The sequence below is a fragment of the Lissotriton vulgaris genome, chromosome 4_1, assembly GCF_964263255.1.
Source record: "Lissotriton vulgaris chromosome 4_1, aLisVul1.2, whole genome shotgun sequence".
Classification (NCBI taxonomy): domain Eukaryota; kingdom Metazoa; phylum Chordata; class Amphibia; order Caudata; family Salamandridae; genus Lissotriton; species Lissotriton vulgaris.
The window spans coordinates 924,345,670-924,366,698 of record NC_141691.1 but is presented as its reverse complement, the minus strand read 5'-3'; the positions used below and the strand labels follow the sequence as shown (position 1 = coordinate 924,366,698).

Sequence of the window (21,029 nt, the reverse complement as noted above, 5' to 3'; positions counted from 1 at the left end):
ATCCGTTCTGCTTTTGTAACTTAGTCAGGCTTGAGCAGGGGTCGGTTTGTAATAAGATTTGATTGTTGGTATCGGATTGTACACTGGTGCTCTTGGGGTTGGTGAAGCAGGAAAGGTCATGGATGTCTAGATTGTAACAAAACTGGTACAGCGGTGTGAACAGGTCGCAAGAATGTAGACAGCGTTGAGGGAGTACCTGCTGGCAGTAATCAGACTGCACTCTATGGCGACTCCTTCAGGCTTGAAGGCAGTCCAGGAGAGGCTGGTATTGCACCAATATTGGCAGTATGGCCTCTTTGGAGGGCGCCAACTGTTGTAGGCTCGATGATAGCCAGAGAACTCTGGGCACACCAAGATCAAGTGAAGAACTGGCTCAAAAGCCAGGGAGGTCTAACTTGTGAAATGTTCATCTTAACACCCTTGCTCTTTAGTACTAGAGTGGAAGTATGGGGTTGAATCTAGCTTAATTTTTCAAGGGTGCATTTCTTTACTTTTACTTCAACTTACCAGGGTACTTCGAGTGGGAAGCCAACTATCTGTAGAAGTAAACTATTAAACCTGCCTCAGACCAAGCCTGCGACTTGAAGGACTTGTCTCTATCTATGACATTTCAGTCATGTAGAGCTTCCCCTCCTGACCCTGAATCACCTCAGAGCACAAGAGCACACTTGGCCCATGACATAATAAACATGGCTGGAGCATATGGACCTTCAAATGGGTCTGTAACTAAAATCTGCTTCCTGCAAACTACAGTTTCTGGAGGGAACATGGCTTTATGGAACACTCTAGAAATGCTTGGGGATTCTAGTAAGTTGGGAACAAAGCTCCAGATTGGTTTCGGAAGGAGCAGAAAAACAAGCATTGGAAATGCAATAGGTCTCGCATCATTAGAGTTAGTGCTTTTAGAATTGTTTATGGGTTTTTTTTGTAAATCTTTAGCATTTTTGTTTCCTGTAGCCAATGCTAAAGAATTACAAATAAAAAAAGCCATAAACATTTCTAAAAGCTCTAACTCAAATGCTCCGAGACCTATTGCACTGTGTGAGGGTGAGGGGTTGAGGGTGAGGGGTTGAGGGTGAGGGTGGGTGAGGGTGAGTGAGGGTGAGGTGTTGAGGGTGAGTGAGGGTGAGGGGTTGAGGGTGAGTGAGAGTGAGAGTGAGAGTGAGAGTGAGGGTGAGAGTGAGGGTGAGTGAGGGTGAGGGTGAGAGTGAGTGAGAGTGAGGGTGAGTGAGAGTGAGGGTGAGTGAGTGAGGGTGGGTGGGTGAGTGAGGGTGAGTGAGGGTGAGGGGTTGATGTTGAGGGTGAGGGGTTGAGGGTGGGTGAGGGTGAGTGAGGGGTTGATGTTGAGGGTGAGGGGTTGAGGGTGGGTGAGGGTGAGTGAGGGGTTGAGGGTGAGTGAGGGGTTGAGGGTGAGTGAGGGGTTGAGGGTGAGTGAGGGGTTGAGGGTGAGTGAGGGGTTGAGGGTGAGTGAGGGGTTGAGGGTGAGTGAGTGGTTGAGGGTGAGTGAGGGTGAGTTAGGGTGAGGGGTTGAGGGTGAGTGAGGGTGAGGGGTTGAGGGTGAGTGAGGGGTTGAGGGTGAGTGAGGGGTTGAGGGTGAGTGAGGGGTTGAGGGTGAGTGAGGGGTTGAGGGTGAGTGAGTGGTTGAGGGTGAGTGAGGGTGAGTTAGGGTGAGGGGTTGAGGGTGAGTGAGGGTGAGGGGTTGAGGGTGAGTGAGGATGAGTGAGAGTGAGTGAGGGGTTGAGGGTGAGGGGTTGAGGGTGAGTGAGGGTGAGGGGTTGAGGGTGAGTGAGAGGGTGAGGGTGAGTGAGGGTGAGGGTGAGTGAGGGTGAGTGAGGGTGAGTGAGGGTGAGGGTGAGTGAGGGTGGTGAGGGTGAGTGAGGGTGGTGAGGGTGGTGAGGGTGGTGAGGGTGGTGAGGGTGGTGAGGGTGGTGAGGGTGGTGAGGGTGGTGAGGGTGAGTGAGGGTGAGGGGTTGAGGGTGAGTGAGGGTGAGGGGTTGAGGGTGAGTGAGGGTGAGGGGTTGAGGGTGAGTGAGGGTGAGGGGTTGAGGGTGAGTGAGGGTGAGGGTTGAGGGTGAGGGGTTGAGGGTGAGGGGTTGAGGGTGAGGGGTTGAGGGTGAGTGAGGGTGAGGGGTGTATGTTTCAGATAGTGCATGCAGTCCTGTGTGGAGATCCCTATATAGTTCAAATTTATTTTTAGGGATAGAGTATTATGTGAGAAAGCAGAAAGACACCCAAAGTACTAGTAAAAAAGGTAAAGCTATAAAATAGATCATTATTATTAATACCTATATCAGGTTGGTTTAGTCATTCAATAGATTTTTTCAGTTTTGCCAATGCACAGTGTCAACAAAGATGTTTTTATACATACAATTCTGTAAGGGAAAATGTATGATTTTCAATACATTCACAATTGTGTAGTTCACCATCATAAAACATTTTACCCTTCTATACATCTTGTATCATTTTGTAAATAACCATCGATTTTATTATTGCTATTTAAATTAAAAGGCAGAGCTTGGTTAAGAACCCTATAATTGTATCGCTATTGTTTTAGGACAGGATGAATAGTTTCTAGTTTTATGGATTATAAAGTAAGCCCCTTAAACGAGAGTGTTGGTCTCTTATTATGGTATATTGGTAATTCAAAACATAAATCAGTGGTGACCTGTGGCTGCAGGGTGTAATAGGGTGCATTGATGTGAGTTCGCAAACATTTAGTATAACATTCCATGAGACTCCAAAGGAGTCATAATCCCAAAATGAGAATAACGGTAAGCTTGGTTTTGTTATCTAACAAAGGCCGCACCAAGAGGAGGAAAAAGGCGGAAGTCCCGTGATTTAGCGGATAGGATCATTCTGAATGCACTAACCTAGTTAAAGCCCCTTACAATATAGGCGCAACGACGTTGTTCCGATATTGAGATCAGGTAAGGGCAAGATGAGAGATCAGCTCCCCTCGTATTTAAAAGATGGGGCCAAGTCGGAACAAACGATAGAATAATATATATAATAATATAGGCAGCTAGTAGTCTGATTGTTCAACGGCAAAGGGCCGGGTGCGCACAAGACTTACTTTAATGTAGGTGAATCTCCCAGAGTAGCGATGTCCTACGCCATTGGCAAACTAAAGACGAGCAGGCAGGGGAGGAGAGTAGGAGGAGGAGGGGGGAGGAGAGTAGGGGAGGCGTGCAATCAAGAAGTGAGTCAGCTTCTAAACACCGAGGCGGCCACCTTCTTCAAAATAAAGGTAATGAATATGCTACTTACTAGTATGCATCTGTTCTTGGCATGTAGGGCTGCTAACATTCATATCTTTGCATTAGATCGCCACCTAGTGTTGGGTCCGGATGATCGCACATTGTTGTCCTGGAAGAGTCTTCGAAGTATCCTGAGATGGGTGGCTCCTCCCCTGGACTACAGTGCGCATGGGCATCGGCTCCATCCCCAGATTGTTTTTCGCCATTGTGGCAGAGGATGGAGTGGCAAGTGTAAAGGATGTCCATGCTAATGATTGAATACAATAGTATATCTGCAGCTGCGACAGGCACCGGGGAGGAGGGTGGGCGATATGAATGTTAGCAGCCCTACATGCCAAGAACAGATGCATACTAGTAAGTAGCATATTCAGTTCGAGGCATGTGGGCTGCTAAATTCATATCTTTGCATAGAATACATAGCAGTCCCTCCATCAGCGGCGGTTGCCCTTGCCAGCTGCAGAAACCTGAAAAAGTGTCTTGAGAACAGCCTGCCCTACAGCCGCTTGCTGTTTGGAATGTACATCAACACAGTAGTGTTTTGTAAAGGTATGTGGTGTAACCCACGTGGCTGCTCTGCAAATATCCTCTAGAGGAATGTTTCCAAGGAAAGCCATGGATGCCCCCAACTTGCGTGTGGAGTGTGCCTTTGGGGGTATTGTTAAAGTGCGCTTGGCTTTATGATAACAGATTTGGATGCACTTAACAATCCATCTGGCTATTCCTGCTTTGGAAATTGGGTTGCCTTTGTGTTGTGGTGAGAAGGCAACAAAGAGTTGTTTTGTCTTCCTAAAGTGTTGTGTCCTGTCTATGTAGTACATCAATGCCCTCCGTACGTCTAAGGTATGGAGCATCCTCTCCGCCACTGTTTGTGGATTTTGGAAGAATGCAGGCAAATCGATAGTTTGGTTGAGATGAAAGTGTGACACCACCTTTGGAAGGAATTTGGGGTTAGTACGTAGTACCACCCTATTTGGATGAATCTGGATGAAAGGCTCTTGTATCGTGAGTGCTTGCAACTCACTTACGCGCCTTAGTGACGTAATGGCAATTAGGAAAGCAACTTTCCACGTTAGGAATTGCAGTTCGCACGAGTGCATTGGCTCAAACGGTGGTCCCATCAGCCTGGTGAGGACCACATTGAGGTTCCACACGGGAGCTGGCGGTGTTCTTGGGGGAATGACTCGTTTCAGGCCTTCAAGAAACGCTTTAATGGCAGGCACCCTGAAGACTGAGAGGTGCTGCCTATTCTGAAGGTAAGCTGCGATGGCGGATAGATGTATCCGAATAGAAGTGTACGCTAGTTTGCACTTGTAAAGGTGTAACAGATAGCAAATGATGTTAGGGATAGACGCATCTAGCGGGTTTATGTCATTGTTTGCACAGTAAATGACAAAACGCTTCCATTTCGCGGCATAGCATGCTCTGGTTGACGGCTTCCTCGCCTCCTTGATGATGTTCATGCATTCAGGAGGTAGGTTCAGGTATCCAAACTCTAAGACTTCAGGAGCCAGATCGCTAGGTTGAGCTGTTGCGGATCTGGATGCTGAATTTCTCCATGGTTCTGCGTCAGAAGTCTGGGCGTGAGGCGCAGTCTTTGATGCGGGACCACTGAGAGCTCGAGAAACGTGGTGTACCATGCCTGGCGCGCCCACGTTGGAGCAACTAGGATGAGTGTCATGGAGTGTTGCCGTAGTTTCCTCGCCACCAGTGGTATCAGGGGTGTCGGGGGAAAAGCGTAAGCAAATTTGCCTGACCAGTTCATCCATATCGCATTGCCCTGCGATTGGGGGTGTGGGAACCTGGCGGCGAAGCTTTGGCATTTTGCGTTCTCCCTTGTGGCGAACAGGTCTATGTCTGGACGCCCCCACCTTTGGAAGTACGGCTGGAGTATCGATGGATGTATCTCCCACTCGTGCATTTGATGACTGTGTCTGCTGAGCAGATCCGCCATCTGATTGTCCTTCCCCGGGAGGTGTTCTGCCATGAGGAAGATGTTCCTCTGAATGGCCCACTTCCACATGCTCTGAGCCAGGTGAGACAGCTGTGGTGAGTGGGTGCCCCCCTGTTTTTGGATGTAGTACATCGCGGTCATGTTGTCCGTCCGGACTAACACCACTTTGTTGCACAGATGTACAATGAAGGACTTGAGTGCCATGAAGATCGCCATCAGTTCTAGATAGTTGATGTGCATCTTCTGTTGCTGCGTCGTCCATAGTCCCTGCACTGTGTAAGTGAGCAGGTGTGCTCCCCATCCCTGGAGAGATGCGTCCGTTGTCAGGATAACCTGTGGCACTGGCTCCTGGAACAGTCGGCCCTTGCAAAGGTTGTGTGGAGTCCACCAATGCAGAGAGTTGTATGCCCGACTGGTAACCAACACTAGGTCTGTTAATTGTCCCTGAGCCTGTGTCCACTGATTTGCTAAGCACTCCTGGAGCGGGCGCATATGCAACCGTGCGTGAGGGACTATGAAGATGCAGGAGGCCATCATGCCTATCAACTGCATGAACACTCTTGCTGGAAGCGAGTGTCCCGGTCTGAACTTCTGGATTAAGGACTGCATGCCTTCTATCCTGACCTGGTTTGGTTGTGCCGAGGCCGTCAGGGTGTTGATTGTCGCACCCAGAAACTGCCGGACGTGTGCCGGCTGAAGGTGTGACTTCGGGTAATTCAACGAGAAACCCAGGTCGTGAAGGAGGTGAATGGTAGTCGACATGTCCGCGGCGCACTGCTGTTCCGATCTGGCTTGAACGAGCCAGTCGTCGAGGTAGGGGTAGACATGGATGTTCTGCCTCCTGAGGTGCGCTGCTACAGTCGCCAGACACTTGGTAAAGACCCTTGGGGCAGTTGTGACTCCGAAGGGTAGGACTTTGAACTGATAATGCGTGCCCTGGATAGTGAACCTGAGGTACTTTCTGTGGGACGGATGTAACGGAATGTGGAAATAAGCATCCTTGAGATCCAAGGTTGCTAAGAAGTCTCCTTTGTTTAACATAGGAAGAATCTGTTGCAGCGTGAGCATGTGGAAATGCTCTGACAGTATGTACAGATTGAGGGGACGGAGATCCAGAATTGGCCGTAGAGATCCATCCTTTTTTGGAATGAGGAAGTACAGAGAATAAACCCCTGTGCCTTCCTCCCCCACTGGCACGAGCTCGATTGCCCCTTTTTGCAGCATCACCAACACTTCCTGCTGCAATAAGTGCAAGTGCTCTGCGGACATAGGCCTTTGCCTTGGTGGAATGTTGGGTGGAGTGGACTTTAACTCTAGACAATAACCGTACTGGATAAGCTGTCGCACCCACCTGTCTGTGGTGATGTTGGTCCAGACGGGCAGGAACTGTTGTATTCTCCCCCCGACAGGTGTTAAATGGTCGGGGGGCAGTGACAGAGAGTCACTGGTTGTTTGGGGCAGAGGAGCGTGAATTGTTGCCTCCTTTGCCACGTCCTTTGTTGCTGTTTCCCCTGTAGCCCCTCTTGTTTTGTTTGGGGTACGAGGACTGTGCTCCTCCTCTAGGGAACTGTGACTGTTGACCCATCTGTCCTCTGGTGACTCCACGGGCACCTGAGCGACGAAAATTATTGCCCCGAAACTGCTGAGATTGTAGGGCCCCCATCGATTTAGCAGTTTCAGTGTCCTTTTTAATCTTTTCCAGGGTGGTGTCAACATCTGGACCAAACAGTCTATCCGGATTGACTGGTTGATTAAGTATGGTTGTTTGAATGTCAGGTTTGAACCCCGATATGCGGAGCCAAGCCTGTCTTCTGAGCATGACACTGGTGTTAACGGCCCTAGCGGCTGTGTCCGCGACATCAAGTGCGCACTTTATGGCCGCGTTGGAGATCAGTTGTCCCTCTTGTATAATCATTTTGGTGCCTTCTTGAAACTGCGGAGGCAGGTGTTCTACAATCTGCTCTAGTGTGTCGTAATGTGATCGATCATAACGTGCCAGTAGTGCCTGTGTATTTGCAATACGCCAGAAAGTGGCAGCCTGTGCAGCCACTCTTTTGCCTCCTGCCTCTAGCACTTTGGACTCCTTATCCGGGGGAGGAGCTTCACCCGTTGATTGGGAGTTGGCCCTCTTGCGTGCGTTTGCTACCACCAAGGAGTCAAGCGGCAACTGTCCTCGAATGTATGCAGGGTCTGCAGGCGCTGGTCTGTACTTTTTTTCAATACGTGGGTTGACCACCCTCGCCCTGGTAGGCTCTTTAAAGATGTCCGCAGCGTGCTTGAGGACCCCTTTGAGCATAGGCAGTGTCTTTACATTTCTTTCCGAAACTGAAAACGTGTCGAATAGAAAGTCTTCCTCAACTGGGTCAGCATGCATGTCCACATCATGATTAGCAGCTGCCCTCTCAATTAGTGCATGAAAACCTGCAGAATCCTCCGTAGGGGATGCACGTGTACTGAAGGACTGTGGGTCTTGCCCCACATCTTGGTTGCCTTGGTCCCCAATGCCATAATAAGAATCTGGCTGTGCATCAGGTTCATTTGCTGGGAACGTGTATTGTTCATCTTCACCATAGTCCCCACTGTCAGAGTGGTCTGGAGACGGTGTTGGGCTCCTTCCCAGAGGAGGCAGAATCGGTTCCATGAGGACAGAGGCGTCCTGTGGAAACTTCTTCTTCTTTAGGGGAATGACGTAGGATTCCACCGGCTGCGAAGTGATCTTCCTTTTATAAAGGGTTAACTTCCCCGTGTCCGCGTCTATAAAACACTCCGAATCCTCTTCAGGGTCGAGCACTGGACCCGAAGATGTCCCCGCCGTAGAAGAATCCGGCTTCTTTGGCGTCGATTTCGAGGAAAAAGCCTTTGGCACCACTTTTGGCGGTAGAAGGAAGAGGAGCTTGCTTGCCGGCTTGACCGGGACATCTGCCGCCTTCTGCGTCGATGGCGTTGGCGTCGACGAGGAAAAAACCTTGTCCTTAATTCTTTGTAGTGAAGCAGCCACGAGAGATGCGTCGGTGACCGATGTCTTTGGCACCGACGAGGTGGCCTTGCCTTCGGATGCGACGTTCCGTTGGTCTTTTGGAGGGATGGACGGCGCCGACCCCGAGTCCCTGGAGCGATGCGCAGATGTCCCCGTTGGAGCCGGTGCTGTGTCGGTTGCTTTAGCAGGCTTCGCCGGCGCCGGCGCGCTTGACTTGTGCGTGCCCCCCTTCTTAGAGGATCTCTCCTCTGGCGCCGATTTCGACCCTGAGGAATCGCCGTGTTTCTTCGACTTCTGCGGACCGGAGGTCGACGGAGTCGATGAGGCCGCCGGTTTACTTGTTTTTGCCGTTGCGACCGCCATCTTAGGGACGTTCGAGTCCTTCACTTTCGGTTTCGGTTTCGGGTCGGCCATTTTAGGTGCAGTCGAGACCGTTGCTTTCAGTTTCGGTTTCGAAACCCTAGGCGCAGCAAGTATGTCCGTGGCCGGGCCGACAGGCGGGGCCGTGGCTTGCGCTACAGGGTCTTGGGTAAGGCCGACAGGCGATCCCGCGACCCCCTCTTGGCGTTCTTCAACTTCGGGGCATAGCTCGTCCTCTGAGCTATCTTCCTCGGCCCCATAAACCATCGCGTCGTCTCCTACCTCGTCGACGTATTCAAGGCCCTGACCCACGACTCCGTCGTCGTCATATTCCGGATCGGCCTCGACCTCCGTCTCAGGCGGGGAGATTTGAAGATGATGGCTCTGGTCCTCATCTTCTTGGTCGCCGAAGATGTTATCTGGATCCGGGGCCGCCTGCTTGGCCACAAGGCGCACCGCGCGCCGAATCGTGAGAGTTTTCTTCGACCTGAACTTCGCACAGGCCCGGCAACTTCCTTCGTCATGGTCTGGCGAAAGGCACTTATTACATACCGGGTGTACATCTATATGTGGGTATTTGGACCCACAGAGCGGACAGAGTTTAAACGGACTCCGCTCCATGTTGGGAACTTAGTGTCGAGTCGCGATGAGAAGGCCTCGATGTCCGAAGAGTCGTAAGAAACTCCGGTGATTCCGGCTCCGAGAGACGGAAGAAACTCGAGACCGTACGCAAACAATACCGACGCGAAGAACCCAAAGCCTTTTGGCCTTAAAAAATGATGTTTAATCGGTTCCGACGGAGAGACGTCGAGACCGCATCCGAACCCAATGGCGGAAAAAAACAATCTGGGGATGGAGCCGATGCCCATGCGCACTGTAGTCCAGGGGAGGAGCCACCCATCTCAGGATACTTCGAAGACTCTTCCAGGACAACAATGTGCGATCATCCGGACCCAACACTAGGTGGCGATCTAATGCAAAGATATGAATTTAGCAGCCCACATGCCTCGAACATCAAAATGTTTCACAAAATAACGTGCTGCTACCGCTTACGAAAACCCCTTTACAAAAAAAACGCGGGCGCCATTGGCAAACTAAAGACGAGCAGGCAGGGGAGGAGAGTAGGAGGAGGGGGGGAGGAGAGTAGGGGAGGCACGGCCTAGCGGCCGTGCAATCAAGAAGTGAGGGGGCGGATCTGGGGGAGGGTGTGAGAGAGAGTAGGCAAGGTAGGCGGCTGGGGGCATGTGCACACGCTTTTAAGCTCAATGCGCATGCACATTGAGCTTAAATTTCTCGTGCACTGCAAGGAATCGACATGATTCCTTGCAAGTTGGTTCAAGAGTGGAAAAGCCCCCATAGTCTCGCAAGCTCGATGCGCATTGGTAACATAACTTGTATGGGCGAGACCTAAAAAGGAACTGGTGACAGTGCTTAGGAGTGGCACTTAAACACTGCTCTGTCACTTAAAGAGCCAATGCTGAGCAGTACGGCACCACCTGCTGGTGCGCAGGAGAACTGCTGTCATGTTTTCCATATCGAGATGGACGGCTCGGAAATATATTCAAAAAGTGAAGAATCTGCAGTTAGAAGCGGTCAGCAGTAAAGGAAGTAACAAAGAATTATATAAACCCAATATGTGAAAATAGTAAAGGACATGCTCATTTGTGGCACTGAACACAAGTATTCAAGTATTAAACCAATTTGAAGAGATGACTGAGTCAGGCAGAAATGGAAGATGGTAACAAGGTTCCTTAGCTTAAACTTGTAGAAATGCATTAAAAGCCAAAGAAAGGCAATGAAACAACTCCAAGCACACCGATTTTGTGAAGTACATTACTCTGATTCTAAAATGAGGAAATACACCGCATTTCCACTGACCGTGCTTAGGAGTAGAAAGCAGGAGTGTGTTTTGATTAACCAGAGCATCTGAGAATGTAAATCGACACAAAAGAATACAATTTTAAAGACTAGTTTCTTTTTCATGCGATTTAAAGTTGTGAATGTAATGAAATGGGCAATCCACTGGAGTAGAAATATGGATATCTCAAACCAAACTCTAGATTACACTCTGGTACAAGTAAAAAGTGTAGAAAGTATCCTACAAACATCTAGACATTTTTAAAACTAAACATATTTTTAACCCAAAACATTGTTGGGGTACATTATAATATTTAAATGTTTATTATTGTTCATTCTAAAACAGGCAATTTTAAAATTAGGCAAAACTATTAGAATTACAAAAAACCACAGCAGCTAATGTTTAATAAATATGAATAAAAAAAAAGAAAAACTCACGCTCAAGTGCAGGATGATGTGATGCAAGTTTGGATAAAATAGCCCATGCCGTAAACACATCCTTTCCACGAACCTTGCTTAAAATATCAGGTGGCAGACCAAATGCATCTCTTTCAGCCATTCTATTTTGACCCATTTCTCTAACTTGTGTTATGCCTCTATTAGATGCCAGATCTCTATTTCCATCTCTGTATGGATCACCCAGCAAGGAAGGGCGAGGAGTACGTTCAACATTTCCTTGAAGTTCTCTACTGAATTTAGAAGCAGAGCCAGAAAGATAGCCATGTGATGGATTGGAAGGATTTGATGTAAACTTTGTTCCTAGGTCTGGTAAGTCTCGGATAGGTCCACTTGCCATCTGCGGCTGCCAATTAGAATTTACATCAGACATTAGATTAGTACTAGGTCCTGAAGGGTTGCTTCTTAACATACTGTTAGCCTTGTAATCCATTCCAAACTTATCTACTGAATAAGAAGGGCCAGTGCCTCTTATACTTGGATAAGAGGCATTACTAGCAGGATTGAACTCACTGCTGAACCCACGGTTTCCATAAGATAAACTTCCTGGGCCACGAGAATCCAAATGTCTAAGATCAGAGTTAGCTTGGGCTCCAAGGAAAGTTGACTGGTTTGATCTTGGTTGTAAATTCAATTGATTTAGTGAAGAACTGCCAAAGGAGGAGCCTGGTGGATCATAAATTGAAAAGTTAGCCCGTTGAGATTTTTCATTTTGCATCATGGAATCAGCATTCCAGGTTCCTTGTCCTACAGCTTGCTGAATTTGTTGCTTTTGAGACATTGGTACCAAATTCCATGTGCCACTAGCTGTAACAAGCTGTGTGGGCTTATTTTGCATTAAAGGCTCTGAATTCCAGTTTGGACCTAGAAAAATACAGAAGGTAAGATTTTGAATTTTTTATATTTTATATTTTACACCCGTTTAGCTCTATCTCAATATTAAGTTTACATCAATTTGCTCCCTCAAACATAAAACGGGCTCATTCTCTATTATTTTACCATATGTTTATGCCATCTTCCCAAATGTCATCCTGTACCTCTTGAGAGGGCAGAGGATAACAGTCCTAATTCTCCATATTGGGAATCATCATTGATGTTCAATAACGGACTTCATCACTCAACCCCAATGCAGTAACCCAGAGAATTGTACGCAGCTTATTTCCCTCTGCATTAAAACATTTCAAGACTATAACGCAAGTATACAACTAGTAGAGCACTGATTCTTTCCCCTCACATAGGATGCTCTTATGTGCAACAGAAGGGGTCTTGCTCCTTGGGATACCACAGGCTACGTAGACCTGAGTGCTCCATATGAAATGATCTGTAAACACCAACAAAGACATTGGAAAAATAAGTACTATACGCAACAATTACCACAATGCTCGTCTCATCTTCTACTTAAGTATTTTAAGTACACGCTCTGATTGGAATACACTTGGATATAAAATGTCTACACCATAGACGGCTGAAAAGCATTCTATATATAACGTAAACTATGTACAACTACTCTGGGCTTTTTAAAATGCCAGTCTCTAGAAAACACATTAGTATAATCCCACAATCAATATCTTATACCTAAATACCCATAGCAAAGTATTATCTACTACTATGTTTGTTAATGTAAAAATACCAGAGGGATGGCCGCAAATCTCTTCAACTCAAATGAAATTACATTCTTTTGATTATGATGATGTACATTAGTCCAAATTGTGGGGTAACATGAAGGTTGACACCAATTCCACCCCACAGACTAAGAAACACATCAATGTCATGAACCATTGTTCCATGCATTTGAAAAAAATATTTAGCTAGCTTTGATTAGGTCAGGAACGTATGTACTTTAACTCTAAAGTATGTCCTGCCATGGTCAGAGTGCTGAACTCTAAATGAAAAACATGAGAAATGTATTTGTTTTTACAGAGACCCTGTACGCCTTCATCTCATCACCACTCCATGAAGGTTAACTCCTTCAAGACAATACAGTGGGGAAAAGCCTAGATAGGTCTCGAACTTGAATATTCTCATTTGTGCGAAATCAACAACTAATATTTTCCTCAGGAACAGCATTACAAGACCACTAGGGAACCTCATTACGTTTGGCATGACGGCACAGCTGTTGCCAGAACTTATGTGATGCACGGAAAAAGTGCTTTGAGAAGTACTACTGACAGAGGGTCTTGGTCTCCAGCCACATGTTAGTTTCCTTGAATAGAGAATTTAATTGGGCAGAAGTTGTGTACTTCTACTGAAAAGGAGTGCTTGTATTACACTTTTTTCTTGTCAGAAAGCTTATGCTTAATACGCCAAGAAAGTGTTGGTTACAGTAGCAAGCCAATGATAAAAACCATTGGCCTGATCGGCTTTTTGTAATAAGTTATGCTAAAAGCAGTAGGCGTGACATTCACTGGGAAAAGTCAATAATAATTTTAAAAAACAGTGGACAGTTATAACTCTACATTAAGGTCTGCAGACAGCTATTTTGTTTCACTGCATCTCATTGACTACTGTAGTAGGCAACAATTTGCGCTGTGATAACACTTTTTACTTCCACCTAGGATAGTGTGGCAAATTACTTGTTTTTCGGAGATCACACGCAGTACATTTTTTTGTGAATCATCTACCGGTAATCTTCAACTGGGACACTGCTATCCAGAGCCCACTGTATGCTCTCAGACTCCGAAAACATGCAAAAATAGGCTTAAAACCAGATCAGTACATTTAAATTTCCTGTAAGTCGATAGAATATGGTTCAGAAGTACACCAGTGGCATATAAAGTTAAATGCCCCTTGTGGACTGCAGCAGTATTGTGCCATCCACTACAGTGGGAGTAAAAAACATGACTTCAGGTGTAACCTGGGAGCAGCAGTTTGAACCCTGCTGCACAGAGCCCTCACACGCACTTTGACAGGGAGGAAAACCTGACCTTAAATAGTAAAAATTAAACCGTAAGTGCATCTCGCTGTCTACAAGATAGGGTGCATAATATTTAAGAGTGGAACATTTGGGACATTAGAAATGGCATGTTTCCCCAGTGACTAGGCCCAAAACCTGCTGTTATTTGTGATGCTTTAGCTGGCACAAAGGAAAAGACAATGTACAGCTTATAAACGTCATTCTATGACTTTTGACTTGTATCAGCTACAGACTCCATTCAAAGACATTTTTATATTTAATAAACATCCAACTAATGCGGAAGTCAGATTTTATTTAATATGTCGGAAATGTAAATTTTAGAAATTTACCTTTACCCTGATTGAAGATGGAGGCTCATTAGCATGAGCAATCCAGCAACTCCCTGCCTAATACTTGGTCTGAACTGGCAGAGGTGACTCTACTGAGCTTAGGAGAATACACAGGGTGTGGGCTGCGGGCATTAGTTTGCCACCACAATGTAAAATCCTACCTGACCTTAGAGCCACATGTAACACTGTGGCACACTTGAAAGGGAGAGAATAGGATGGCAGGAAAATCATTGCCTTCCCCCCCTATCTGGGTCCTGTAGGGCCCTGCCTTTCTACTACCAGTCTTCTTTCTCCTAGTTTAGGGACAGGGCACGCTTCAAATTGGTAGTTAGTATTAGAAGTGAGAGGACAATGGAGATTCCCATACGACACTCCCTACATATCCAACAAGCAATTGCAATGCAATAGGTCTCGCATTTGCAAAAGTTTGAGCCATTGGCATTGTAAATGATAAACCTTTTTATCTATGTGTTGGTTTTGAAAACAGATAAATAAATGGCAGTCATTAACAATGCTAATAGCTTAAACTCTCGCATTGTAAATGACAATGCCTTTTATTTAGGTTAATAAAAAGAAACATAAATAAAACGCATTATCATTTATAATACCAACAGCCGAAGGGTTTGTGTCACAGTGGGTCAGTGGCAGACTGTCCTCTTTCACAGACCCATCCTGTGGTACTGTTCACTAGATACCAAAGGTTTGTGCCGCAGTGGGTCAGTGGCAGACCGTCCTGATTGTTGCTGTGTGTCTTTCTTTCTATCTTCCAGTCTCTTCTCTGTGTGCCCCTGTCTGCCTCTGCCACAGACAGAATAATATTGTGTGTCTGCCTTTATATCTTCCTGCCCCCTCCATGACATTGTGACCCTGCCCGCCTGTGTCAGAGTCACATTGTTCTTGTCTGGTCAGTGTGTCCATGACTTTCTGATGCTGCCTGCCTCTGACTGTTGTGTCTGCCTTTCCATCTTCCTGTCTTTTCTCGGACTATGTGACCATGTCGGTCTCTGCCGGTCACAGAGTCAGATTATTGTTTTGTCAGCCTGCGTGTCTGTTTTATGACTTGCGTCCCTCTCTGGCATTGAGGCAGATTGTTGTTTTGTGTCGCCCTTCTGTCTCCCCCCTCTTCTATAACACGGTGATCCTGCCTGCCTGCTGCATAAGAATCTTGCGCAGGAGAGGCCCCGCAACGGGCCCTCTCCTCCAGCCCAGTTACAGGAAACATCAGCGACTGTTTGATATTTAATCACTTAATTTACGGAAATTGCAGTCTGTTCGTCATATTCGAAATTTAAGTTACGAGCCTCTGAATACAAAGTTGCCTGGCTAATTTAGGCCTGCATGGCACACTCTGTGATGTCTGTCATGGTGACTATGTGACCATGTCGGTCTCTGCCGGTCACAGAGTCAGATTATTGTTTTGTCAGCCTGCGTGTCTGTTTTATGACTTGCGTCCCTCTCTGGCATTGAGGCAGATTGTTGTTTTGTGTCGCCCTTCTGTCTCCCCCCCTCTTCTATAACACGGTGATCCTGCCTGCCTGCTGCATAAGAATCTTGCGCAGGAGAGGCCCCGCAACGGGCCCTCTCCTCCAGCCCAGTTACAGGAAACATCAGCGACTGTTTGATATTTAATCACTTAATTTACGGAAATTGCAGTCTGTTCGTCATATTCGAAATTTAAGTTACGAGCCTCTGAATACAAAGTTGCCTGGCTAATTTAGGCCTGCATGGCACACTCTGTGATGTCTGTCATGGGATATAGTGGGGAAGATGCATTGAGGCAGCAAACAAAAAAAAACTCACCGCCGCAGCCCGGCTTGAACAGGAAGCCAGGCAACCTGTGTTGGGACGGGGGTGGGGCCGCAAAAAGACAGGAAGCAGACGGGAGCCTACCCCGTGCTCCTGTGCTGAAGCGCTCCTGTGCCCGTCAGCCGGAAGATTTGCGTGTCAGCTAGCGGGGCTCCCGTGCTCGTGGAGAGCCCCACCTGCTGCTGAGAATGACCCGCTGCCTGCTGAGGGAGAGAGGGACACACGAAAATAACTCAGTGAGTCAAGTGTGAAGGGGGGATGTGTGTGCACGCGTGTGTGTGTGTGTGTGTGTGTGTGCGTGTGTGTATGTGTATGTATGCATGCATGCATGCATGCGTGTGTAAAAAGAGCCCAATGACTGGTGGGGGGATGGAAAGTGAAAGTGTTAGACGGACCGGGAGGGTCGGCCGAGAATAAGGGGAGAGGTCTCCGGGGAGAGCCGTCTCCAGCGATCGTACAGACAAGTAACTTCCCCCCCCACAGATGTACACCACACAAGGATAAGGTTTAACGTTCTTTATAAGCAATCTTTAAGTACGGTGAAATGGTACAAGGAGGTCTGGACTCAGGTGTCCCCTCGGTTCTAGTCTCTTGGTTGGGGAGAGGGGTAGCGGGACAGTCTTGTTACCAATCCGGTAGATGCAGGGATAGATGGATAGCTCCCAATCCTCGAGCTCGGTGTTCTAGATGGTCGGGCCGCGGCGGGCCAGCTGGTCCCGAGATGGTTGAGGGTAGCGACGGTCCGCGGCGAAGCCAGCAGGTCCCGATGAAGGTGGTAGTTACAAACGGTCCGCGGCCACGCCAGCAGGTACCGACGACGATGAAGGTTTCAGAAGGTTGCGGCAGCGCCAGCAGGTAGGACGATAGTTCGCAAGGCAGGGCTACGGCAGCGCCAGTAGTCCGTCAAGGATGAGTTCTTCACTGCGTCTCTCGACTCCAGGATACAACTGCCTTCCTGTTCTGGAGCTGCCCCAGTTATAGGTCTGGCGTCCTTTGATGTCCGGACCCTCGCACTTGGAGGTCGGGCGGTCCGGGATGAGGGAGTCCAGACACCCAGCAGGGGGGTGGAGCCAGCGCCTGGGGGAGCCGGGGGCGATCGGCACCTGGCGGGGGGAGAGCCATCGACACTTCTTTCTCCCATTGACCTGCCAAGTAGTCCGCTCACCTCCTGGGTGGATGGTGGTGCCGGGATGTCGGGGCCTGGCCAGGCCCAGGGTTAGGGTCGATCGGAGGCCACGCGGCCTCGTGGTGCTGTGTCCAAGATGGCGCCCAGGCCGGGCGAGGGGGCCGGTAGTGATTTGGGCCCAGGATGTGGAGATGTCCAGGGGCAGGGGTCCCATATGAGACGGGAAGCGGGTGGTTTTTGTGTGTAACACCTGGAGGGCCGGGCTCGGGCCTGGTCATGCGGGGAGGGAGCAAGCCCTTCACGTGGCCTGTCCAACATGCGTCCCCCCCAGCTGAAGGCGGGGAGAGTCACCCATCCTCTTGGGGACTCTCTTCGTCGAGGCGGAAAAAGCGTGACAGGCCATCTGCGTTGGCGTGGTCTTGCCCAGGTCGATGTTCCACAGTGAAGTCCATCCCCTGCAGGGAGATGGACCAACGCAATAGTTTTGGGTTTTCCCCCCGCATATGCATTAGCCACTGCAGGGGCCGATGATCTGTCTGCACCCGGAAGTGGGTACCGAAGAGATAAGGCCGGAGCTTTTTGAGGGCCCACACCACTGCGAAGGCCTCCCTCTCGATGGTGCTCCAGCGTTGCTCTCGGGCCAGGAGACGTCTGCTGATGAAAGCCACTGGTTGGTCAAGTCCGTCGGGGTTCAGCTGGGAAAGGACTGCCCCAATGCCATGGTCAGAGGCATCCGTTTGGACGATGAATTCCCGACTGTAGTCGGGGGCCTGGAGCACAGGGGCGGAGCACATGGCGGCCTTCAGCTTCTCGAAGGCCGCTTGACAGTCTGGGGTCCAGTTGACCTTCTTTGGTTGGTTTTTGGATGTGAGTTCCGTGAGGGGCGCCACAATGCTGCCATAGTCCCTCACGAACCGCCGGTAGTAGCCTGTGAGTCCCAAGAAGGCGCGGACCTCGGTCTGGGTGACGGGGGGCTGCCAAGCCTGGATGGCCGCGATCTTGAGTTGCAGAGGGGCCACCAGACCGCTTCCCACCTGGTGTCCGAGATAAGTCACGGACCCCTGGCCAATTTGGCACTTGCTAGCCTTGATCGTGAGGCCGGCTCGTTGGAGGGCCCGCAGAACCTCTCGGAGGTGGTTGAGGTGGTCGGACCAGTGGCGGCTGTACACAGCGATATCGTCCAGGTAGGCGGCGCTGAATTCTTCGAGTCCCGCCAGGACCTGGTTTACTAGCCGCTGAAATGTTGCTGGGGCATTCTTCATGCCGAATGGCATGACCTTGAAGTGGTAGTGGCCATCAGGGGTGGAGAAGGCAGATCGTTCTTGGTCCCGGGGTGTGAGACCGATCTGCCAGTAGCCCGCTGTCAGGTCGAAGATGCTGAGGTAGCGGGCAGCTCCCAGGCGGTCGATTAGTTCATCTGCCCGGGGGATGGGATGTGCGTCGGTTCTGGTGACAGCGTTCAAGCCCCGGTAGTCGACGCAGAACCGGAGCTCAGGAGTGGCGCCGGGGGCGGCCGCTTTGGGGACCAGTACCACTGGGCTGGCCCAGGGGCTGTCGGAGGGCTCGATGACCCCGAGCGTGAGCATCTTGGACACCTCCTCTTGGATGCAGGCCCGTACCCGATCTGGTACGCGGTAGGCCCGATGCCGGACAGGGGGACTGTCTCCAGTGTCCACGTCGTGCAAGCACCAGGGGGTGACCCCCGGGTTGAGTGAGAACAGGGTGGCGAACTGCAGTAGGAGGTCTCGGCAGCCTTGGCGCTGTTCTGGGGTGAGGGCCTCCGAGAGTCGGACCCCGTCCACGGAGCCGTCCTTCTCCCGAGTCCGTAGGAGATCAGGGAGTGGTTCGGAATCCTCTTCGGCTCCGCTGTCTGTTGCCATCAGGAGGCTGAGCTCCGAGCGCACAAAGTGGGGTTTTAGTCTATTGGCGTGGAGGACCCGGAGGGGGTTCCGCGAGGATTCCATATCGATGAGATAGGTGACAGGGCTCTTGCGCTCGACCACTTTGAAGGGCCCTGTCCATTTGTCTTGCAAGGCGCATGGTTCGGTGGGGGACATCACCCACACTTGTTGGCCGGGTTCGAATTCGATGGAGGAGGCATTTTGATCGTACCACCTTTTCATGTCTTCCTGACTGGCCTCCAGGTTCGCTTTTGCCATTTCTCTGAACCGTCTGGTCTGGTTGCGTAGGGTCAGGAGGTACTTGAAAACATCTGGAGGGTTCTTCAGAGGAGGCATTTCCCAACCTTCTTTGACTAGGCTGAGCGGCCCTCGCACAGGGTGTCCATATAAGAGTTCGAACAGGCTGAAGCCGAGGGACTTCTGGGGTACTTCTCGATAGGCAAAGAGGAGGCACGGCAGTAGCACATCCCACTGGCGACGGAGGGGCTCTTCCAACCCCCCAATCATCCCTTTGAGCGTGCGGTTGAACCGCTCGACTAGTCCGTTTCCTTGAGGGTGATAGGGGGTCGTGAATCGGTAGGTGACCCCACACTGTTGCCAGAGGGACTTCATGTATTTTGAAATAAAGTTTGTGCCCCGGTCGCTGACGACTTCTCGGGGGAAGCCCACCCGGGAGAAGACCCCCATCAAGGCCCGGCCGACTACCGGGGCTGTCACAGTTCGCAGGGGAACAGCCTCGGGGTAGCGGGTGGCGTGGTCCACCAGTACTAGGATGAACCGATGTCCTTGGGCTGTACGAGGGTCCAGGGGCCCCACAATGTCTATCCCCACCCTCTCGAACGGGGTGGTGACAACTGGGAAAGGTTGCAGAGGTGCTTTAAGTTTGCGGCCGCTCTTCCCGCTGGCCTGGCACGTGGGGCAAGACCGGCAGTGATGGAGTACGTCGTTCCTCATCTTGGGCCAGAAAAAGTGGGTCACCAGGCGACTGTAGGTTTTGTCCTGACCCAGGTGACCAGCCAGGGGGACATCGTGGGCCAGGTTTAGCAAGAAGTCTCTAAAGCGGAGGGGCACCACTAGCACTCGACTGGCCCCTAACTCCGCGATTCTCTGTTCGCTGTACAGCAGGTCGTTGTCCCAATAGACCCAATGGGTTCCGGAGGTATCCCCTGCGCTCTGGGCGAGGGCTTGTTGGCGGAGTCCCTCGAGGGAGGGACAGGTCTTCTGCTCTTGGCGAAACTGTTCCTGGGTGGGTCCCCCCTCCTGACGCCACTGAGCCAGGTCGGGAAGGTCCTGGGGCTGAGCGAGCCCTTCGGGAGTTTGCTCTGGGGGGACGGCACGGTCGGTGTCTTCTACTGGAGCGACCGGGGGAGGAGGTGCCGGCCATTCAGGTTCTTCGGGTCGGAGGATGGTACGGGCAGCCATGGACCGGGTGGTTACGCACGCCCATTCCGGGAGGCCCAACATCCCCAGGTGCTCTCTTCTCTCTACGGCGGCCCACGGGGAACTCTCAAGATCATTTCCCAGGAGACAGTCCACGGGGGCATCATCTCGGACCATCACCTTCAACATGCCGGAGACTCCTCCCCACTCAAAGGGGACGCAGGCCATCCGACATAGACTCTCCGAATTGTCGGCTGAACGGACAGGGCAGAGAATGTTCGGCAGGATCTGTTCTGGGGTCACCAGGTGACAGCGGACGGCTGTTACACTGGCCCCGGTGTCACGTAGGGCTTCGGCCCTGCGTCCATTAATGTTCACCCACTGACTGTACTTCCTGGTGTTGGCGGGTAGGGGGGCCCGCGGGACCATGTCTTTTCCCCCTAGGCACGCTAGAACCATGGCGGCTGGTTCCCACTCTTGGTGTTCTTGCTCGCATTCCTCTTGTTCTTCGGAGATTTGTTCTTCCCCCAGGGCGGCGGCAGCCATCTGGTGACACGTGACATTGGCTCTGTACCCCGGCCGCGCCGGGGGGTTTCCCCGGTTGGCCGGGGGTGGGGTGCTGGCAGCGGGAGCGGCCGGAGCGTTGTCTCTTCCTCGTCCCTGGCCCCCTCCTCCTCCTCGGGGACGGTGCTGACCTTGGTTGTTCCGGTTCTGT

The 21,029-nt window shown here is 50.4% G+C and overlaps 1 protein-coding gene across 2 annotated transcripts in view; it reads right to left on the bottom strand.

The window, feature by feature from the left end:
• Positions 1–21,029, bottom strand: part of LOC147722731 (uncharacterized) — a 488,139-nt gene that overhangs the window by 59,688 nt on the left and 407,422 nt on the right. For both annotated transcript variants that reach the window (XM_086965201.1, XM_086965202.1), the window contains exon 21: positions 10,841–11,722. In XM_086965201.1, coding sequence (XP_086821327.1) covers positions 10,841–11,722 — 882 coding nt within the window. The remainder of the gene's footprint in view (positions 1–10,840; positions 11,723–21,029) is intronic.